The following is a 22,395-nucleotide window of genomic DNA, read 5'->3' as shown; positions in this document are numbered from 1 at the left end:
TGGAGTTAGCGTTAATATCCCAATGGTTAGAACATGTGTGAAAAGATGAGAAGGGCAGTTCAGGGGTGTGAGCTCTCAAGGAAATGGCTGGTTTGTAAGAGCAAATATAAATAACTGCCACGTGGCAGGGATTTGGTGGTGAAAGCAGAGACCTCATTCGGGTCAGATTCATTGGTAGGGACGAGGAGTTCACGAAGAGAGCTGGCAAAGCCAGGGCCGGGCCACCCGTCAGGAGCTGGAGTGTGCAGGTGTCCGAGATATGGCAGGGCAGTGTCAGTGACAGTCTGCAGAGCTAGAAGGACAGGACCCAGGCTCGCCACAAGGAGACCTTGAGAATAAGCCACTCTCCTCCCTGGGCGGGCCAGTGCTCCAACTTGTGAAGAGGAACTGGTGAGCTCATCTGGGCAGAGATGGGGATTGGCAAGAGCTAGTCCACTGTGCCCACCTGGGTACCTACCATCCAGTTTACCCTAGCACATCCCTTCTCCTCTTCTTCCCAATGCATAAAAGAATTTAAAACTTTTCAAGTCAGTTTACATCACAGTTACCTTTTAAAATCACTAGTTTGCCTCAACTATGCATGGGTAGACTTCCCTTTCTCCCAACCTGGTGGAACCCAGGAAGCTTCCACCTTTGAAAGTTGCAGGGGCTGCTGTAGAGCCTGGTGGGAAGTGACCCTGGGCTTCGATCACCAGACCGTTCTGCTATAGTCAGCCTGGAGAGAGTGCCTCTCAGTGATGGTGTCTGCTGAGTGGCTTGGCACTAGGAGACGTCATGAAAGGCCTCGGCAAGTCTGGAGAGAGTGTTTCACTGCAGAAAGGGCAGTGGGCTGGGTGCACGGCACTATTTCGTGCAGTCCCGAGGTAGGACTCAAGGCTCACCGTAATCCCCGCTCCCTTCACTCTCAGGGCTGCTCAGACATTCCTTGGCGTGGTTCCCACAGCAGGGGCTCTGCCTGGGAACTTTCTTTTTCTTTTTTTGCTGTTTCTTCCTTTTCTTGTTTTGTTTTGGGAGCAAAAGCGCCTTCCCAAACCACAGTGGCATCGCAGTATCAGAGTGGGAGCAGTCATCACATCGTTAGCCAATGAAATCATCTCCCTCTGTGTCTCAGCTGGACTCATTAGCATATTTAGACAACACCCGCCTGCACATCAGTGAGGCTGGCAGCCTCCTTTAGTGTTCTTGACAGCCACGTTCCCATCTGGCAGAAATGAATGATTGAAAGACACCAGTAGGCTAGTGGGAAATATCTCCTCCCGCCCCTTTCCCTGGCCCTCCATCATCCTAGAAGAGAATGGGCAGCGAAGGAATCCTAGCTGCACGTGGGGAGGAGGCTGCTAACACTGGCTTTTCTCCTCCTGGTGTCTGGCAGCTGGTGTTGCGAATCAATGCCATTTATGAGGCGCGGAGAGGAAAGAAACGGGTGAAGAGGCTGTCCCAGTCAACGGAGAGCAACTCAGGAAAAGGTAGAACCCCCCACCATCCCTCCTCCCACGAGAATCTGAAAACAGATTCTTCCCAGAAGTGGCTTCCTGTCATTTTGGATTGGCTCATCAAGGAGAGGAACAAGTTGGTGCTTTGTCAACGTCTCCCACTGTCCTCAGGACAGTCAAAGAGCCCAGAGCTCAGCCTGGTGGCCTGTCCTCTGGGCCTCTCTCGCTGTCCTCCATCAGGTCAGTCAGTGGCACATGTGCAGACCTCACCATGGGAGCAGTCTTCTTTGCTCAGCATGCATAAAAGGGTCCATTATCTTTTGCTGTATTTTTAAATATAGGTACCATCTGAACTAGAGCCAAATTAATTTGGAAATACATTTAGTTGGACAAAAAGACATGGTTTGTCTGTTACATTTAAATAGACAAAAAGAAAACACCCCCTCTGAACTAGAAATCTTGGATTTGTGTTACCATATATAAAAAGTTTCCTGCGTTAGGACTCACATTTGCAACTTTTTCCTTCTTTTTGTTTGTTTGTCTAGTGACAGATGAGAACAGTGAGTCTGACAGTGACACCGAGGAAAAGCTGAAAGGTGAGAAGACCAATTGCTGCGCAGGGTGCATGCAGGTGACTGGGAAGCTACAAGGATGGCCCTTCCTGCTTAAAGTGATGAGTAGGACAGAAGCCTGCTTGCGCAAGCTTGTTGGGCAAAGCGTGAATGTCTTGAGGGGATGTGGGGAGCATAAGGGGGGAATGTTTCAGGGGTGAGTCAGTCCTGAGTGTGACCATAATGGCCTGGTCATTCACCGAGCCTACTGCTCTACTCCAGAGACCCCACTACGTTGTAACACGTCCCTGTTGCTGTGCCTTCCGGTTACATCATAGGTGTCTTCCTGACCTGTGTAAGGCACAGCACTGCTGGCCTGGGACTCCTGAGAGCTGGGGCTCTTGCCCTACTGTTAAAATTGCTATCTGTTGTGGAGGAAATTACTTAAGATCTCAGGGCCTCTAGTTCCTCATCTGTCAAAAGAAGTCACTGAAATAGTTGGTCCCTGTGGGTCAAAATTAGGTGATCTAGGTCTAGGCTTTAGTGAGTTTTTCAGTTTCTCAGACCCCCGGGGGAAGCCAAAGAAAGCTGTAGTCCAGGGCTGCTGAGTGAGGCAGTAGGGACTCATCCACTCATTGGCCCTGCCTCATTTGCCTCTAATGCCCAGCTGCTCCCCGGCCACCTCTAGAATGAAGCAAGTCCATTCCATCGCATAGACTGGTGGCAGGAGAGAAGGTTGTTGGAGTTCTAGAGTTAGTCAGGTCTCTGCCAGTTGAATCACGCGGGATGTTTACAAAGCTCACAGCTCCAAAAGCTCTATGGTCTGGATTTTGTCACATCCCACAAACTGAAAGATAAAGGAGAAGAGTGAGGGGAGGAGTCAGTGTCCCCACCCCATCTGACAGAGGAAGGCAAGGACTTCTCGAGCTGCTGCCCCAAGTCCAGACAGCAAATCCATGGTGTAGCAGAGGCCCCTTGTTCCAGGCTCCTGAACCCCAATTAGCCTGGCAGCCTGTCAAATGTTGCTCCTCCCAGACCTTGGCAAGGATCCCAAATAAAGAGTTTTGTACTAATTTATTAAGGTGGGAACACTTTTTTGGAACTAGAAAAAGTACTTGGAGCTGAGAATTATATAACCTGTTGCAGCTCTGTGCTAGTCCACATTGGAAAGTGAGTCATTTTCAGGCTCTCTCTCTCTCTCTCTCTCTCTCCAGCTCATAGCCAACGCCTGGTCAATGTGAAGTCACGCCTGAAGCAGGCTCCAAGATACCCATCACTAGACCGGGAGCTCATCGAGTACCAGGAGAGGCAGCTCTTCGAGTACTTCGTGGTTGTATCATTGCACAAGAAGCAGGCCGGGGCTGCATATGTGCCAGAACTCACCCAGCAGTTCCCTCTGAAGGTACAGGGCGGGCCAGGCCCCCGTGGCCTGCCAGGGGACTGCAGCATTCTTGCCAAAATCTTGTGGGGGCTCATGGTTTCAGGGAGGTGTGGGAGTCTGAGGAATGCTTAGTGTCCAGCATCTTGAAAATGGGTCCTAATTAGGGTATATCCAATGGAAAACACTCCTGCTATTTGGGAGGTCCCAGGAAGTGAGAGTCAAGGCCTCAAAGTATGGACAAAAATACTTACTCACTTCCTGTGGTCGGTCACTGGGCTGACTGTACCATCCTCTTCATCCTCCACGTCTCCTTATCCAGCCACATCTCTTCCCAGCCTATCCTAGAAACCTCTTTCCTGTCAAGCCACACAACTCTCCCTAAGGAGTGTCATGTTTGTGTCCATGCTAAACATCTGTATGCGCACTATGTACCTCTGTGTGTGTGCATGCACGAGAATCCTATTGTATTCTAACATGGTTCATGGCTATGTGGATTTGGCTTACCATGTATCAAATCATGGCACCTAAAATGAAATGGCATTCAATGAAGCCTGAAATGGCGTGGCCAATAATATATAAATTATTCTCAGGCTTTGTTATCAGTATTAAAAATATTCTACCACTTTCTTATTCAGGATTTACTGAGATCCTGTTACATTCAGGCTGTTTTCTCCTTGGTCCTGGGGGATTATAAAGATGAGCAAGATGTGTTTCCTGTCCTCAGGGAGCTTACACTCTGACGGGAGGGCGTAAGATAAGGATACAAAGACTCACAAGGTAGAATGTGACACTCTTCATACAGCTCATAAAATGAGGATGCTTAGAGGTGGGAAGAAGGGAGGGAGCTCCTGTCCTGGTCCCCTCAGGGCCTCCCTTTGCTGCCACCACTGAGGCATAAACCCAGCATCTACCAAGGCCTAGGTCCCAGCTGTCCCTCCCCTCCTTTCCTGGGCTAGCCTTCCTTCTGTTCTGCCCACAGTGGTCTAGCACAGCAATCAAGTCCTATCCTTGGAGTTTAGGATAGAAACTACGTATAAGTAAACCATAGGCACTAGCCCTCCAAACTGGCATGTATTCACCTTCCTCCAGCTGACCTCTGGGGATAATCCCCTGAAAACCCCAATACTATCGGCATGCCCACAGTTAGCTGAGAATCACAGAGTGAGCACCAAGGTGCGAAGGACTGTCCTGTTATCCTGCTTACTCCCCTCAGGGCCCAGCACAATGTTGTACACAGGGCAATGCTTAATCAATGTTCCAGGAATAAAGGCATTAGTTTATGAATTAATTAATGAATCACCATATCTGTTGAATGCTTGTAGATTCCAACCTAGATCTCCAGACTCCTAGACATCCACATTAAAACTTTTTGAGTAGAAAGTTGCATTGTCACTATTGAAAAGGGGACTAATCCAGAAATGTATAAATAAAAAGGTCATCTATAATCCCACTATACAGAGATCATTACTGTTAGCATTTTTTTGTTTTCTTCTGTCTTTTCTCATAGTATAATTTTCTTACAAAACTGGGATTGTACGTTGTATAATTTTTGTATAATGTTTTGTAAACCTATCGTTATTTATAAACGTATTTAATGCAAATTCTGAAACATCATTTTTTAAATTATATAATGCTCCGTTATGTGGGTGTACCCTATTTAACCACTCTCCTTCTGTTGGAAATGTATTTTGCTGCCAGTGTTTCTTTAGATACATATTTTTAATGTTATGGTGATCATTCTGTATATGCATTTTTGCCAGGCTATTTTATATCTCCTTGCCTTCACTCACTCTCTGTCAGAAGGACCTTTTTTCTCCTTCTTTCTCCTCCTTTCTCCTCCTTTCTAACTCTTTCTCGTGAGTTTTATCCCCCACTCCCATATTCACCTTAATCAAGGTTTACACTCCATATTCACACACAAGATCACGCCTGCCATGTTCCATTAAAATGTTTCACACAGTTATCTTTATGGCAGTTCATGGAGACTGGGATACTTTCCAGCCGTCTCTGACTGGTTGTATTTGTAAGAGAATTCTATGTGCCACTTCCTATAAATGTGCTTGTGTGCATGTAAGAGCATGTATGTGCATGTGTGGGTTGATAACTCATATGCTAATGACAGTGTGTGTAGGCATGTGTGTGTACACACATATTTGTGTGTATCGTGCATGTAATCTGAGGGTGGTGCATCCAAATGGTGACTGGGCCGTGATGAAAGGTGCTGGAAATCGCTTCCCTACAAGGCCTGCTCTTCAGTTCTCTAATGCTGCTTCCGCCATGGAGAAATGTCATTAGTCCTTCCTTTGGTATTCTTTATAGTTTGGGGTCCTTCGCTCTGTGGTGATTAATGACTTCTTCCAACAACTACACCCAGCTAGTATTTGCTTCTCTGTGAGACTATCCAAGAGTAATCAAAAATTATTGCTTTGGCAACAGTCTGAGCTAGTGAATTACCAACTCAAAAACTGTTCCAGGACCAGTTGGAATCTTCTGGATCATGGATGGAAGAGAGAACCGTTGTACAGAAAAGAAATAGTGACTATTTATTCTGAAGAAGACAGACTAAAGGACAATGAATGACTGGCTTTAAGTCTGTAAATGGTAGCTATGTTTCATTCATTGATAGTTGTCTCAACCGTTAATATTAGTGGCAGCTTTAATTAAATTTGATCTAGCCTAAGGGGAATCACACTAGAAGTGGATTTTAAAGTTGAAAACAATCAGCCCGGTACTTTATTCATTTGGATCTCTCTTCGGAGAACTCCTCTCTCTGACATTTGGGGGCCTTGGGAAGGCTTGCAGATCTCTGTGAAGCAGTCAACGGGACTGCTGGCCTGCAGACTTCAGAAACTGTCTGCCAGGCTGGTTTAACGTGGAGGTCAGTGGCAAGCTGTGAGAAACAAATAAGGAATTAATGGAAAATACTACAGAATTTAGATTAGACATTACAATTTCCTAACTTTAGAAACTCAGACTCTACTTGCTTCAAATATCTGATATTTCAAATTACTAAAGGTGATTTTAGCATAATTTATTTTTCTTTAACTATTTATAAAGGAAATTTAGCAAGTATAAACCTATCAACAATGACAACAACAAAAAGCCAACAATTCTTCCCAACACTTTAGAAGTACCAATTTATAAACTATTATAATTTTTGTGTGTGTGAGGAAGATTAGCCCTGAGTTAACATCCAATGCCAATCCTCGTCCTTTTGCTGAGGAAGACTGGCCCTGGACTAACATCTGTGCCCATCTTCCTCTACTTTATGTGGGATGCGGCCACAGCATGGCTTGACAAGTGGTGCAGCGGTCCGTGCCCGGGATCCGAACCTGAGAACTCTGGGCCACCGAAGTGGAGCTTGCAAACTTAACCACTACACCACCGAGGTGGCCCTTAAACTATTATTTTTTGTTTTCCAAACTTACATCTAGAGTGCCTTTTTTTTTAATTGTGCAAAAAACCGCATAACATACAATTCACCCTCCCAACGTTTCCAAGTGTACAGTACAATATTGTCAACTCCACGCACATTGATGTGCAACAGATCCCCAGAATGGGGTGCTTTTTGAAAGCACATATTCCTATTCATACACAAAATAAGCAAAGTTGTGGCTTTAAATAGAATCTCTAAATCAGACTTTATTATTCACTCTGTTTTTAAGTAAGATGATATTCATTCAGTGTGTGATGTCTCAGATAAATCAGAGAAAGACAGGCAGACTAGAGATTAAGATCATTTTTATTTCTAGCTAGATTCCATACTAGTTGTGTGATCATGGACAAATTGCTTAACTTCTCAGGGCTTATTTCTTTATCTCTAAAATAAAGATGGATGATATGTAGTTTTCTTCTAGTTCTGATATTCAAGGCCTCTCTTGAATTTCACTGTGTAGTATAGTTTAACTGAATGTATTTGCTAAGAAGTGTTGTAAAACATCTTTGCCTGATTGAGGAGGGGCATCGTTGCCTGGGCCCAGGGATCAGAAGACCGGATTTGAGGCTCTGCCTTGCAGATTCATGGGTCTCCTATTTGGAAGGGATTGCTGTGACTGTTTTTCCTTGTTGATTAAAATGCTCATATTCCAGAATTTTAGGCGTAGAGAACATTTCTCTTAAACACACCATTTTTTTCTCCTGACTTACCCCACGAGATTCTAGTTGGAACTGCCATGGGTAAAAAAGGCTCCAGCAGACTGAGCCGCAACCCCTTCCCACGAGAGGAGGTTAAGGTGTTGGTCACGACTGTGAGTAGGTGGGAGATGTGGTCTTGCCAAGCATCTGCCTCACTCTCCTATTCAGAGGTTTATTCTCCACCCTTCTCTTGCTCTTCTCCCTGCAGTTGGAAAGGTCTTTCAAGTTCATGAGAGAGGCTGAGGACCAGCTGAAGGCTATCCCCCAGTTCTGTTTCCCTGATGCCAAGGATTGGACTCCTGTCCAGCAGTTTACCAGGTATGTGCTGGCATCTCCCCTTCCTATCCCTACAGACTAAGACGAGAACTGGAGAGGGGGTCATAGAGAGCACACCTCATAAGTCAGTCCTCCTATTAAGCCTGAGCCTAGAGATTTCCCCTATCAGTGTTTTTAAAACTTTCCTGATGATGAGAATCACCTTGCTAAGTAGACAGATTCCCAGGCCTCCCACTCAGTCTGGGAATATGTTTGTTTCGTAAGCCAACGTGAAGGGCGATAAGGTAATTCTTAGTCTAGGGAAAGTCAGGGAAGCATTGCCTGTCATCCATCCTTGTCCAGTGCTCCAGACACATTTCTTCAATAGCCCCTCCAGCTGTTACTCAGAGTATGGTTAAGTTTACATTTCTGCTTTACCCCATGTTGTTAGATACCAACATTTTTTTTAACAGATGTTTCAGCAGTTGACCAAACTTGTAGGCTGCATATCCGAAGTGTTTGAGGGACACTGTGTTCCTTGAAGTTGACCCAGCAGTCTTTAAGGACAGTCCAAGCCTCGAGGTGGCTCTGAACAGACAGTTCCCCAGGAGAGCCACGCCAGGGGCAGTTCTGAGAGGGGTACAGAACTGTCCCCCTCTTCAGCTGCTCCCTCACGGAGTCACATCCCTAGATCAGCGACCTCGCCCTCAAGCTCAGTGAAAGCAGTAGCCACAATAGATGCCCAGTGAATGACTGCTGTGTGTTGTGCACTGGGGTGGCTCCGGTGACAGAATACCATCCATAAGAGCTCAGGGTGAAAAAAAATTCCTCCTTTCCTCTCTAGACACAGTGACACTTCAGATCTCCCTCTCTCTGACATAGATTCCAAAGCTCTAGGTGACCAGAGTCCTAGCACAGAGACAGACAAGCAAGACAGGGAGCAGCCCTGTTTGACGGCCTCCTCCAGAATGTCTCCTGGGTGCTCACCACAACGTGTCTTTCGTTTTGTTTTGCTTTGTAACGCACTTTTGTTTTCCCAACCACAGTGAAACATTCTCATTTGTCTTAACTGGAGAAGATGGGAGCAGAAGGTTCGGTTACTGCCGAAGACTGCTGGTTAGTACATTCTGCTCTCAGTCAGCACGAGCTCTGTGCAGAGCCAGCATTGGCTTCCTAAGGTTTCATTGACCTTATGCCACGCAAGAAGGGACAGGAGGTGTGGCAGTTCATCAGGGTAGTTAAAAACATGGAAGACGATTTGGGGCCCTCCTGAGCCTTACTGGTAGATGGGAACAATATCTGTGTCTCCTTTGGAAAGAAAATACTTTCTCCATTGTTTTCCCTGCCAAATAAAAGACCTTTCTCTCCTTAGGCCAAATGTCCTTTCTAATAAAATGTGCTAAACAGACTTTTTAATAGCTTAGAGAGAACATTCGTAATAGTTGCTAAGGGCAGATGAAGCATGGTTTTATTGTTCATGATGCAAATAATTCAAGTGTCTCCTTCAGAATAATCACCTTTAAGTCAGAAACTTATTCCAATGAAATGACCATGACAAAACATTTTAGAACTTGTCTTTTTGAGGCCCGTTCTTGTGAAAATCTGCAGTAGTGGCAAATCATTTTCCACTGAGAGTTTATTTTAGTCTGAGAAACCGGCTAATATAATTTAGAGTCAACAATAATGCATGGCGCAGATAGGTGTTCAATAAATATTTGTTGAATTAATTAGTAATTGTTGAATAAAATTAAAATAAATTGTTGAATAAAAAGTATGGATAATTGAAAAAGTTAAGTGGGATAATAATTTTTGTTGATAAAATTACTTTAAAGTTTAAGTATTGAGCCTGATTTTCTTTTTGTTTTGAAAATTAGCTTAAAAGTCAGTTTCCAAAAAGGATTCTCAGAAATGAGTTCTCATTTGGACTTATCGTTATAATAAACATATGTTCTCAAGGTAACTCCTTAAAAGGAACTACAATGATTTGGGTGAACAAGTTAAGCCTCCTTACTGCATGGTCCATAGGCCATATTGAGCACCTACTGTGTGCACAACACCCTTGATTTGGTTCTTTCAGGAGAATAAAAAAATACATACCACATGGCCAGAAGTGCCTTCTGCCTATGAAATGGGGTATTGGTAACTACTTACTTCATTGGGTTGTCCAAAGGTGTGGTATGTGGACACAGCTGGCACACAGTAGGCACTCAAAAGCATTTGCGTTCTTTCCTTCCCTGAGGTTTTTACACTCATGATTTCGTTGTGTTTCACTCCAAAGCCTGGTGGCAAAGGGAAGCGTCTCCCTGAAGTTTACTGCATCGTGAGCCGCCTGGGATGCTTCAGCCTCTTTTCCAAGGTGAGGACTTGGGCTCAGAGAAGGGAGGAAGGGAAGGCAAGGCAGGGGCCAGGAAGAGACAGGAGACCCTCCAACTCTGGGTACTTTTATGATCTTATTCTCCACCTATTTTCTTTCCCACTTCCTCCTCCTCCCCTCATCGCCTCCTCTGTTCTCTTATCACTGGGATAGGAAATAAGAGTTGACGAAAGTCAAGGCCCAGAAACTGGGGAAGGGGAGAGAGTGAAAGTAATTGTAGTTGAGGATGGGAGGGGCAGAGGCTCTTCCCAGAATATTCCATGTGTTTTACTTTTCTTCCTCTAAGCTTTGTCTTTTGTCATATTAGCTTTTGCTGGACAAAAAGGCCACTGTGAGGGATGGATGTACATGTATCTATGTATATATTTGTTGTGTGTGTATATCTGCTGTGTGTGTGTGAGATTTATTATTGTAATAGTGCTCTAAATCTATCAAAATCTTAATGTAATTTGGTCTTCTTTTTGGGAAAACGAGCCAATACATCAAGACATAGGAATTGCCATATTGAATTGGCCCATCCACCCCACTATTTTGGATTGGTGTATAGGAGATAATTGCTATCCTATATGATGCTAATCTCAAAAATTAGGTATAATCCAACATTCATTTCCTATATTAACCAGACATGAGTATCTAATCCATAAATTTATTTTAATTCCTTCTTGAGCACATATTTCAGTCTGAGCTTTCTTTTGGAGAATTGATGTCCCACATCTAATCCATGGATGTAAAGCAGCACTTCCTAAAAGCAGTCTGCCTCTTGCCCACCCTCCGCCTGAACTCAGTGGAAGTCTGAATTATACTCTTAGAGTGTGACCTCTTGCCACAGTAGAACTTATAACTTCTGTGCAAGTCTGTTTGAAATAATTAATGATATCAACGTAACCTGAGACACGTTCTTACATCCACTCCACCGAGGTGGTAATCATTCTGCATTAAAGTTGGACATTTACAAGCTCTAGCACAGGTAGGCATTGCTGCTCATGCCAGTCTTTCACACGGTTTTGTTTAAGCATGGAAATAAGGTTGTAGGTCATAGCCTTTGTTGTTGGGAGAATGCTTATGAAAGCTACACACAGGTCGTGTGAGTTAGCCCAGCATCCAGTGTAGCTTTGGAGCTCACATATGCTTCATTGCTATGTCATGGGCAGGGGACGCAGCGCAAGGAAATGTGCTAACATACTTGTGTGATGCACAATCCTGTGATTTTATGTCAGTTTTGTGACCGGGGATATTTTAGGAGTGTAGTATGATGACTTGCCAAAGACCCCACAGCAGATACTCAGGATGGAAGCAGCAACGGAGCTTTGGCTAACTGATCCCTGGAACTCGAGCTGTGTCCGGGTGTGGGACAGGGTGACTAAAATGGCAAATTGTCCTTTAGTAAGAACAGCTCTCAGAATCTCTGAAGAAAGGTATATCATTAAATATTGCTACAGTAATGCTGTGTAACAAACCACAGTGGCTTAAAACGGCAATCATTTACTCTCACCGATGAGCAGGTCAGCTGGGGTTCAGCTCTGCTCATCTCCACTGGCCCATTCACGTGCTGCAGGTAGGCTGGGAGTGGCTTATCTAGGCTGGCTGGTCTCTGCTTTAGGCTGCATGTCTGAGTCTGAGGCTGGTCCACTTATCTGTCATCCTCCTTAGACAGTGAGCTGACCCATGCGTGCTCTTCTGGTGGCGATGGCACAGGCACAAGAGGGCAAGCAGAAACACATAAGGCAGGCCTCCTAAGGCCTGGGCTTACATCTGGCACACTGTCACTTCTGTCTCAGTGTTCCTCAACCTTTTTTTCATTATTGCTCCCCAAGCAGCCCTTTTAGATTTTTTTCCTCTTAATTGCCTCCCCCACCCCATGAAATTCTTTTTTTGGTCATATTATTTTCTTTTTATTGTGCTAAAATATACATAAAATTTACCGTTTTTAAGTGCACAGTTCAGTGGCACTCTGTTCATTCACATTTTTGTGCAAACATTACCACCATCCATCTCCAGATCTTTTTCATCTCCCCGAACTAAAACTCTGCACCCATTAAACACTAACTCCCTATTCCCTCCTCCCCAAGCCCCTGGCACCCACCATTCTACTTTCTGTCTCTATGAATTCGACTACTCTAGGATCTCATGTAAGTGGAATCATACAGTATTTGTCCTTTTGTGTCTGGCTTCTTTCACTTAGCATAGTTTCCTCAAAGTTTATCAATGCTGTAGAATGTGTCAGAATTTCCTTCTTTTTAAGGCTGAGTAATATTCCATTGTATGTATATACTACATTTTGTTTATCCATTTATCCATTGATGGGTTGTTTCCACCTTTTGGCTATTGTGAATTATGCTGCTTTGAACATGGGTATACAAATATCTGTTTGAATCCCTGCTTTTAATTCCAGAAGTGGAATTGCTGGATCATATGGTAATTCTATGTTTAATTTTTTCAGCAACTTCCTTACTGTCTTTTTAGTGATAAATTTTATTTAACCCAATACATCCAAAATATTATCATTTCAACATGTTGAAATATGAAAAGTCATTGATATTTTACATTCTTAATTTTGTATTTTGAAATCTACTGAGTATTTTGTACTTACAACACGTCTCAATTCAGACTAGCCATATTTCAAGGGCTCAAAAGCTACATGTGATATTATTATAAATGGCATTTTTATTTAAATTCTTTGATTTATAACTAGATTGTGGAGGATCTTGCATTTGGATTTTTTTCTTTTTTAGTAACAGTTTTATTGAGATAAATTCACATACCATACAATTCACCCATTTAAAATATACAACTTGGGGCCAGCCTGGTGGTGTAGCAGTTAAGTTCGCCTGCTCTGCTTCGGCAGCCCGGGGTTCGCCGGTTCGGATCCCAGGCGTGCACCAACGCACCATTTGTCAAGCCATGCTGTGGCGGCGTCCCATATAAAGTAGAGGAAGGTGGGCAGGGATGTTAGCCCAGGGCCAATCTTCCTCAACAAAAAGAGGAGGATTGGCATTGGATGTTAACTCAGGGCTAGTCCTCCTCACAAAATAAAATATACAACTCAATGGCTTTTAGCATATTCACAGAGGTGTACAATCCTCAACACAATTTTAGGCCATTTTCGTCACCCCAACAGGAAACTCTATACCCATTAGAAGTCACTTCCCAACCCTAGACAACCTCCAGTCTGCTTTCTGTCTCTATGGATTTGCCTATTTTGGACATTTCATCTAAGTGGAATCATAAAAGGCCGTTATATGTGGCCTTATGTGACTGGCTTCTTTCACTTAGCATAATGTATTCCAGGTTCATCCATGTTGTAGCATGTATCAGTATTTCATTCCTTTTTATGGCTGAATAATATTCCATTATATGGATATCACATTTTGTTTATTAATTCATCAGTTGATGGACATTTAGGTTGTTTCCACTTTTTGGCTGTTATTAATAATGCTGCTGTGAACATTAATGTACAAGTTTTTGTGTGAACATAAGTTTTCATTTCTCTTGGGTAAATATCTAGGAATGGAATTGCGGAGTCATATGGTAACTCTCTGTTTAACCTTTTGAGGAACTGCCAGAGTATTTTCCAAAGGGGCTTCATTATTTTATGTTCACACCAGCAGTGTATGAGGCTCCAATTTCTCCACTTCCTCACCAACGCTTGTTATCTGTTCTTTTCTTTTTTTTTTAAGATTTTATTTTTATTTATTTTTTCCCCCCAAAGCCGCAGTAGATAGTTGCATGTCACAGCTGCACATCCTTCTAGCTGCTGTATGTGGGACGCGGCCTCGGCATGGCCGGTGAAGCGGTGCGTCGGTGCGCGCCCAGGATGCGAACCCGGGGCCGTCAGCAGCGGAGCACGCGCACTTAACCGCCAAGCCACGGGGCTGGCCCCTTGTTATCTGTTCTTTTCTTATAGCCATCCTAATGGGTGTGAGTTGGTATTTCATTGTGGTTTTGGTTTACATTTCCCTAATGGCTACCCCCCAGAGAATTAATTCCATGGATATCCCACATATCTGTTTATGTACTGTGGCCCCTTAGAAGGCTACAAACCATTATAATATCTAAGTTTTTTCACCACTACCCCCAAAAAGCAATTTTTACCCCCTTGGAGGCAATATTGCTCCCATTGAGAATGCATACATTAGTCCATTAGGTCACATGGCCAAACTCATGTGACAAATAGGACAGTTTTCAAAGTCAAGGGGGCAAGGAACGGTACTTCACCCTTTAGTAGGAGAAACTGCAAAGTCCCGTGGCAAAGAGAGTGGTTATGTAGAGGGGAGAATTGGGCCATGACGCTTAGGGTGAAAGAGACAGTAAGCTTGGCCTGAAGAGGACAGCAGGGCTCCCCCTAATTCTTCAATCATTGTGGCAGGCCCACTTCATCTGCAACAGAGTGACCCCTTGGTGACCTGACTTCAGAGTAGCTGAGCGGCTTTTCTGATCCTTGCAGATCTTGGATGAGGTGGAAAAACGACGAGGCATCTCTCCCGCTCTGGTGCAGCCCCTCATGAGGAGTGTCATGGAAGCCCCTTTCCCAGCCCTGGGAAAAACCATCACTGTCAAGAACTTCTTGCCAGGATCAGGAACTGAGGTAGGCTGTCAGGTTCCTTTCCTGTCCTAGGTGGGGGAGTGGCCCAGACAGCCAAGTCCCAGTGGTCCGAGGCGCTGGCTTTTGGTGGGCTTTCACATTCAGTGATGTCCTCTTGCTCTTCAGGCTGGCCCAGATCACTCATCTATGAGAGCCTCATAAATTCCACCCTAAGTTCAGTCGATTCTGGGCCAAGGAGCAACCCCCAGAACTATGCCATGGCACTGCGTGGTGTTTCTTCACATGATGTTGGCCTCGCAGGTTAGGGACCTGCACGGAACATCCTTAACTTCTCTTAATAGCCCATTACCTTCATAAATTGTATTTGAACCTTTTTATGTTTGTGGTCTGCATCACTTCTATAACCTTATAGTGTAAAACAGATTCTTTTCAGGGAAGACAGGCTCAGGTACTACTTTTTGTTCATCCAAGACTTTGAAGCATGTCCCTTTCCTGGGCTGGACTGGGATTTGGTGCAGGAGCTTGTTTTCATCCTTCCCATTCCAGTTATGTGACTCTGTGGACCTCAGAAGGCAGATCCCGTTGAGCCTTGAGTCTCCAGTTCCAAAGGCCCTTGGAAAAGCAGGTCACCTCTGGAGACAGGGGACGGATGAGCATGGGTCTGGGACATTCTGGAACAACCCAGTTTCCCAGCACGGAGAGGAACACTCTCCTTGTCGCTGGAGAACCTTAAACCATCCCATACCAGATGCAGGTAGCTTGGCCATGGGGATGTTACCGTTAGTGAGCCCCACTGTGTGGGCAGCACTGGGCAAGTGCTGTGCTGAGAGTAAAAGCCAGTCTCCGCTCACCAGGAAGGAGCCACCTATTGAAAGAGAAAAATGTGCACGTGAGTAGTGATGTGAGATGAATTTAGGAACATTTCAACAAGTACAGAATGAGAAGATATGCACATTGAGCATACAAGCTGAAGACACGTCATCAGGAAGGGATTGGAATGGGGCTGGGTTCAATAAGAAACACCTTCTAGAGGAGGTGAGTCTTGTAAGTGCTGCTGCGATCTGCTGGTCCTCTTGTGTGAGCCTGCGATTCCATTCCAGTAGGTAATATTCCCTTGTGAGACACAGACACTTTCCTGGGGGGCTCTAAGGGATAGGACATTTTCATGGGTCATAGAACTCCCTTGGGGAGTCCAGATATGTCATTGCCAGGGAGAGCCTCCAACCATTTTGGGCCAAGGGCCATTGATTCTGCCATCCTCTCTCCCCACCTCCATCTGAACTGTCCTCATGCTCAACTATGAGACTGAGTCCCTACTACCCCTTCCCCAGGATCTTTCTTTTCCCCAATCCTTTTTGTTTTCCTTTTTTTCTTTCCCTTTTCTGTGCCAATGGGCCACCCCTGCTGAGGACCTCAGCACCCCAGGCCTGTGATGTCTGTGAGAGGCCTGGCTGAGCAGGCGGGGCCCCTCCTCATGGCTGCTCCTGTTCCCTGGCAGGTGATTGAACTGTGCCGCCCGCTGGACTCCCGGCTCGAACACGTGGACTTCGAGTCTCTCTTCTCCTCTCTCAGCGTCCGCCACCTGCTCTGTGTTTTTGCCTCCCTGCTTCTGGAAAGGAGGGTCATCTTCATCGCAGACAAGCTCAGGTACCAACCTTGGCTACTTCTGCTCAAGTGTTTGAAGGACAATCTTGGACTGTCTGGAATCTGTAGGGCAGGTGATTGTCTAGGATTGCGGAGGAAGCTCCTCTGAGGTAAGATGTGAGTCAGCGGGCCACTAAGACTGGAGGTTTGTAAGGCACACCCGTTGTGTAAAATGAAGTAAGCCTGCCCTTCTGTGTACCACTTATCCGGTATTTGGCCTACTTTTCACTCATTCTGCTCAGTGCTGGGCACTCTACCATGTGCTAGGCACACATGAGTAAAAGACATAGAGTTGTCCTCAAAGAGTTCTCAGTCCAGTGGGGGGAACCCCGCAGACCACCCAGTATCATGTTGTAAAGGCCTCCTAGAGGCAGTGCATTCTGGAGACCGAGGAGGGTGCTCATTCCCAGGGAAGGTGAGATCCCCCTGAGTCTTATGATGAAGAGCAGATAGAAGCACATTCCAGGCGAAAGGAGCTGTCTGTACAAAGACGAGGAGAAGGGGAGGCTGAGAGCATCACCTTCAGGAACTGCAAAGCTGTTCACTGTGGCTGAGCAGAGAGAGGAAAGCCGAGTGGGAGCGAGGAGCCGGCAGAGGTGGACAAGGCCAGTTCACAGAAGGGCTGAGGGGCTGTGCTAAAGAGCACAGATGCATCCTAAAGGCAGCCCTTCCTCTCAGTATTAAAATAAATCACACAGAATCCCACACACGCTCACTGCCACCCACATCCGAATGGTCACATTCAGTGACTTGGAAAGCCCAGGTCACAAATCAAGGAAGATCTGGAAGGAGATGCAGATAGGGATTTGGCTTAATTCTGAACTTAAAAAAAAAAAAAAGAATTTCTGGCATTTTCATCATTTCAAAATACTGAAGCAGAGCCTTCTTCGCTTTGGAACTGAGGGCACAGAAGCACGAGTGGTGGCTGCAACTCCAGGAAGGGCTGAGAAGGGCCAGCCAACCAGGAGAAGCAGATGAGGCCAACTGAGAAGTCCATCTGGAAAGAAGAAATGCCAAAAACATGAAAACTGAAGAACTGTGGTTTGGAGAGGAACTATGACTCTCAACTCTGGAAAACAAAAGGGAGGAAGAAGAAAAGGGAAAGAATGGAAAGGACAACGTGTATGAACGTGGAGCTCATCAGGAGGCGTGCTGGGAAATGGAAGCCGGCCCTCTCCTCCCACTGCAGCCCATCTGGTCACCTTGATGGTGCTCCTCTCTGGACAGCAGCCACTTGGCGATTCCCAGCCTGCTCCCACCCTGTTTAGTCGGCTGTTCACTTTTAATGTCTTAGTTATTGTACTCCCTGTGCACTTCAGTCTGCTCAGGAAGCAGGCCCTGTCTCTACGCCTGCAGCTGGTGCTGGGTGCTGGGCAGCTCTCCAAGCTCCCTGGGCACTGGGGAATTCGGAGGAGAGAGTTCTCAAGATTGGGGCCCTGGAAGCTAAGGATGAGTAATAACCCTTCAGTGGCCGGGATCGGATTTCATCAGCACTCTGGTAACTTCTCTGGAAGCCCCACTCCACCCCCCACGCCCCCACCGTCATATGCTGTAGAATTCTCAGACCTGACTTTGGGGGAGGGGAAAGTGATGCCTCTCAGAAAGGCCTAGGCAAGGAGTCCCAGGCGAGGAAACCTAGTGCCCGCCAGGAGTGGAGAGGGGCAGACCAGTCCCCTGAGGAGCTTGCTTCTGGGTTAAAGCTGTTAGGCTCCCGGAGGGTCCACCCTGAGAAAATGTCTGAGGAGATGGGCGTGGTTGGACAGAAGCAAACCAGTCAGGGGCAGTGCCCCACGCCACGCCACCCTACGGAAGAGAACAGAAAGTATCATCTATTTTTCTCTTCTGAGTACAATAAAGGAGAAGGTGAGAACAGAAAGGGAGGGGAGCCTGTCAAAGACACATGCCTCCCTGAAGAGCAGCAGAGGGGATGTGTCAGGGGCTCAGGGCACCAGGACACTGGGAAATGCCTATGACAAAGATGTCCGGGAGGGGACTTGGCCACCTCTACCTTGTCCCTGGACAGATTTCTGGGTTGACAGGTGGGAGGCTGGGGCGGCCCCTCCCCCAGAGCTGCTGTTATGAGAGACAAAGGCAAATGAAGGGGGCCCAGCCCTGTGAATGGTCCTTCCCCATCGCTGGGTCCTGGCAGGTTCTCCCAGTTCCCTCCTCCTCCTGCTCTGGGGCAGCTTTGTCACCCATGTGGTCTCATTGGAGGGACTTTGGAGTTTCTCTCCTCACTCCACCTTCCATGGTGCCTAGCATTCTGCCCTTAGACATTTAGTCTTTTCAAACAGCAAATATCCACGAGAGGGATAAGATGCCAGCTGTGGCTGCTGCAAGTGGTTCTCACTGTGGACGTGTAGTGCCCACTGGGTGTTTTCTTTTGCAGCAGCGGCCAGTTGTGGGGCACAGAGGAGATGGGATTTTTGTAGGGGAGAAGAGGCAGCAGGAATGTGGACAACTTTAGTGCCCTCCTTAGGCCCAGAGCCAGGCCATGGTACAGTAATTTCATTGTGTGTGTGTGTGAAATACCTTAATTACAGTTTTAGACTCTTTACCCCTTTCAGACTTGCACATCCCTCGCTATCACACTTGCCTTCCCAGAGTGGGGAGGAAGCCTGCACATCCTCAGCTGTTGGCCCAGGGTCCCCTCATGTATGAGACAAGGGCTGTCTGCGCCCAGGCCCCTGGTAGCTCTGACTTTCTGGAGCTCTGGTGTCTCCATGTCCCCAAAGGCAGCTCGTGCTGTTCCTGTAACAAATGGCTCCAAGTGTTCTCTCTCTTGCCCAATAAATTATCTTTCCACCCGACACTAGTTCCATGCAGGCCTGAAGAGGTGAGAAAATAAATAAATCAAGGCCTGTAGAGCTCTGAGGCAGGAAAAGGAGGAAACAGCGTGAGGGAACCTGATGAGAATAACAACATCGCAGCCCCTGGAGCAGGGAGCATTGGACTGTGTCGCCCCCGGGCCTGGCTCCTCTGAGGGTTTGACCTGTATTCTTTCAGGCTCTTGACAACTCAATCAGATGGGTTCTATTATTAGGAAACTACAATGCACACCGAGGTGAAGTCACTTTGCTCAAAGAAGCAGTTAGAGGGAGAGCGGGATTCAGACACAGGCAGCCTGGCTCCAGAGAAGATGAGAGGGAAGGAGGATCAGGCCGCAGTGGTCTATGGCCGTGTCTCCAGAAACATATAAGGAAAGTTTTTAAAAACATGCCACTAGAACCCCCTTTGTCTTTGGCAGTCAGGCCAGAATTGCCTCCTGAGGAAGCTAAGACGTCTGTGCTTTTCTCTCTCCCTTATGGCCTTCATCTTCCAGCCAGGGCCCCAGTGAGGTAGGTGGGACTGGGTGACCCCCAAATTCTTTCCCAGCTCTGAAATTCTCTGACTCCATGGGCCAGAGTTCTCCGGGCCTCCTGGGCTGTGCTCCTTGGTGCCTGCCCTCTCAGCCATCCTGGTCAAGAACCTGCTAAGCCCCCCATTCCTGACTCAGGACTCATCCCCTCAGGCGTCCTGTGCTTTCCAAAGTGCCCCAGGGGACACTACTTCATCTGCCCAGCTGTGAGATGGGGGAGTGGACTATGTCATTCCTGGAGGACTCCTCCAGCTCAAATGCTCTGTGACTCTATGAACGTGCTGAGGGAAAGTCAGCACTAAAACCAGCCGTCTCCCCAGCCTCACATGTCCTCACTCCTCTCCCAGGTGATCTGATCCAATAGAAATCATCCAGATAGCACCCTGCTACTGCTGCCTCCCTTAGAGTGATTCTCATCATGGGCACTTCCCAGTGGTGAGATGCTGGGGTCCCTGTGAGTGCTCTTAATGCCCCTCTTAACCTTATTTGGGTTAAGATGAATACACACCATGTTGTGGATCCTCTCTCCTGGGACTCTCAGACCCAAATTGCCTTCCCAGGCTTCTGCTCTAGACTGTGTTCTGAAGTAGGGGGCATCTTCTGCACCTCCTCTTGCAGCTTTAACTGCCTACTTCTGGGGGCCTCAGTTCAGCCTTCTCTTTTTGGGTCTCTCTGACCCTCGGTTGTGCCCCCTCCTCTAACAGGCCAAGTAAGCCAGTACAGGGAAGTCTGGCTTACCTGGAAGAAAGTGGCTTAGCCAATGATGAAAGCACAGAGATTCCGCCAAAGAACCTCGTGTGTGTGAAGTTACTGAGTGAGAAAGCCAGAACCCATTTCTCTTCTCCGGCTGCTCTGCACACCAGGTGTTCCTCTGGGAGGGATCGGCGTCCCCCTAGTCTGTGTGATTTGTGGGAAGATAGCCACGGGGAACTGAAGGAACTTTGGCCAGCCCATGACAAACAAGGGCTTGCGGAACAGTGGCTGCAAGTCGTCTGACCCAGAAGAGTCTATGAAGAAAGCCTTCAGCACAAGTTCCAGCTGATGCCTCATCCTCATCACCTGGAACAGTCTCTACATTCTGCATGTGCCCCAATTCCTAGCCCTGATGAGCTCGAAGTGGAAGCAAGCCTCCTCATTCTTCCAGTTTCCGTCTGTAGCCCCAATCTTTGCGAGACGACAGAACGGCACAAGAACAGGACATGTCACAAACTCAGTGAGTCGCCCTGTGACATCCCAGTGTGGACGTTAGCCTGCTTCAGGCCTGTAGTCACTGCCCCCAATAACCTCCCCCCACCACGCAATTTATTTACTTATTGCTAGTGAGTCTGCCCACTGCAAGTGCAAGAGGAAATAGCAGGGAGTTGTGGCAAATATTGTATGAGTTATAAAAGGGTTTTAAGTTGAGCCAAAAATCTGTCAAGTTTAGAATAACATTTTTGCTCTGTTTCATCTTTAGGGTGGACATTGAGTGTTTCTTAAGGGTCTGTCAAGTCAAAGTTTGATAGATGGAAAAGAAAGAATGTTGTTGTGATGGCTTGTTCTGTTGTCATAACAACCCAAATAAATATTTCCCTATACCTCTTTCTTCATTTCCCTGATGATGAACATTTTGTTTTTTGGTTTGTTAATTTCAATTCCCAAAGTTCTGGTAAATCTGCAGACCAGGCTGAATAATAAAGTCAGAGCTGCACGTAAACAAATCTGTACAGAAGTTTTAGATCGGACAAAGTGTTTAATATTCAAAAATTTACTTTTTATCTTTTTGTAGTGCATTAAGACCATAAACTGAATGATAGACTACTGGCTAATGATAAGTAGGATTAGATGGCTAAATCTTGACAGTTACTGGAGCTTGAACCTTGGCTTTGACATATGTGTAGCTACACAAATAAGTGCCTATGTAGGTGTGCACCTGCATCCTTTTGTGTGCTCCTTTTGGTTCATTTTTAAGTTTCTGTAAGCTTAAATGGGGGTCCCACATCCTGTCTAGAATCTGTTGCACCCAGCAATGTTTACCATCTCAGTAGAAGGTTGGGTTTGTGAGCATGCCCTCTCTAAGCAGATGAGTTGCCCAGGGCCTACGTGAAAGTGCAAGTAGCTGCCATCGTGGTGGTCTGACATCCAAAATACAACTTCAGAGGTCCTCAGAGTGGCTGACGAAGTCTTAGAGATACATACATGTAATTCAGCAAAGTCCTATGAAAAATGCAATTTTAATAACACAATGGCATCAGTCTGATTAAACATTAAGTATTAAGTACCTATTTTTGCATATGAACATCAAGAAGATAACATTTGGAGCAAGATTTAGAGGATAGCATAGCCACAGATTGTTGTCTTCTACTCCAAACCCTTCACTAACGGCATGTTGGGCTGGAAACTTATTCCAGTTCTTCTCTCGGAGTCAGATCCCTCCTAGGCTGTGCCGGCTTTATGTCGTAGTCTTTTTGGGGGCTTACTGCAGTGGCCCCAAACCTCTCAAACACTTTTATCTATTAGTTTCCAGAGTGAGATGTCACCATTTCTCTTCTGTCCTATCTCCACTAATGAGCCCTAGAATTACCTTCTGATGACTAGCCTTCAATCTTTTAGTTTCCAGCTATTTCCGGCTCCTGGCTTTCTCTCTCTTACAGATTTGTAGTTTGTAGATGCTAAAGCTAGAAGGACATTAGAAATTATCTAGCCCACTTTCCTTATTTTACAAATGAGGAATCTGAGGCCT

General features: G+C 46.1%; 1 protein-coding gene across 4 annotated transcripts in view; it reads left to right on the top strand.

The window, feature by feature from the left end:
* DENND2A (DENN domain containing 2A) overlaps window positions 1-22,395 on the top strand; it is a 94,142-nt gene that overhangs the window by 56,906 nt on the left and 14,841 nt on the right. For all 4 annotated transcript variants that reach the window (XM_087431751.1, XM_087431750.1, XM_087431749.1 and 1 more), the window contains 8 exons: window positions 1,373-1,466; window positions 1,979-2,029; window positions 3,199-3,386; window positions 7,708-7,817; window positions 8,801-8,870; window positions 10,033-10,110; window positions 14,573-14,713; window positions 16,170-16,318. In XM_087431751.1, coding sequence (XP_087287877.1) covers window positions 1,373-1,466; window positions 1,979-2,029; window positions 3,199-3,386; window positions 7,708-7,817; window positions 8,801-8,870; window positions 10,033-10,110; window positions 14,573-14,713; window positions 16,170-16,318 — 881 coding nt within the window. The remainder of the gene's footprint in view (window positions 1-1,372; window positions 1,467-1,978; window positions 2,030-3,198; window positions 3,387-7,707; window positions 7,818-8,800; window positions 8,871-10,032; window positions 10,111-14,572; window positions 14,714-16,169; window positions 16,319-22,395) is intronic.

This window comes from Ceratotherium simum, chromosome 1, assembly GCF_057802395.1.
Source record: "Ceratotherium simum simum isolate JZ-2026a chromosome 1, ASM5780239v1, whole genome shotgun sequence".
Lineage (NCBI taxonomy): Eukaryota > Metazoa > Chordata > Mammalia > Perissodactyla > Rhinocerotidae > Ceratotherium > Ceratotherium simum.
Note: the sequence above shows the minus strand (reverse complement) of the source record. Positions and strands in the feature narration are given on the sequence as shown.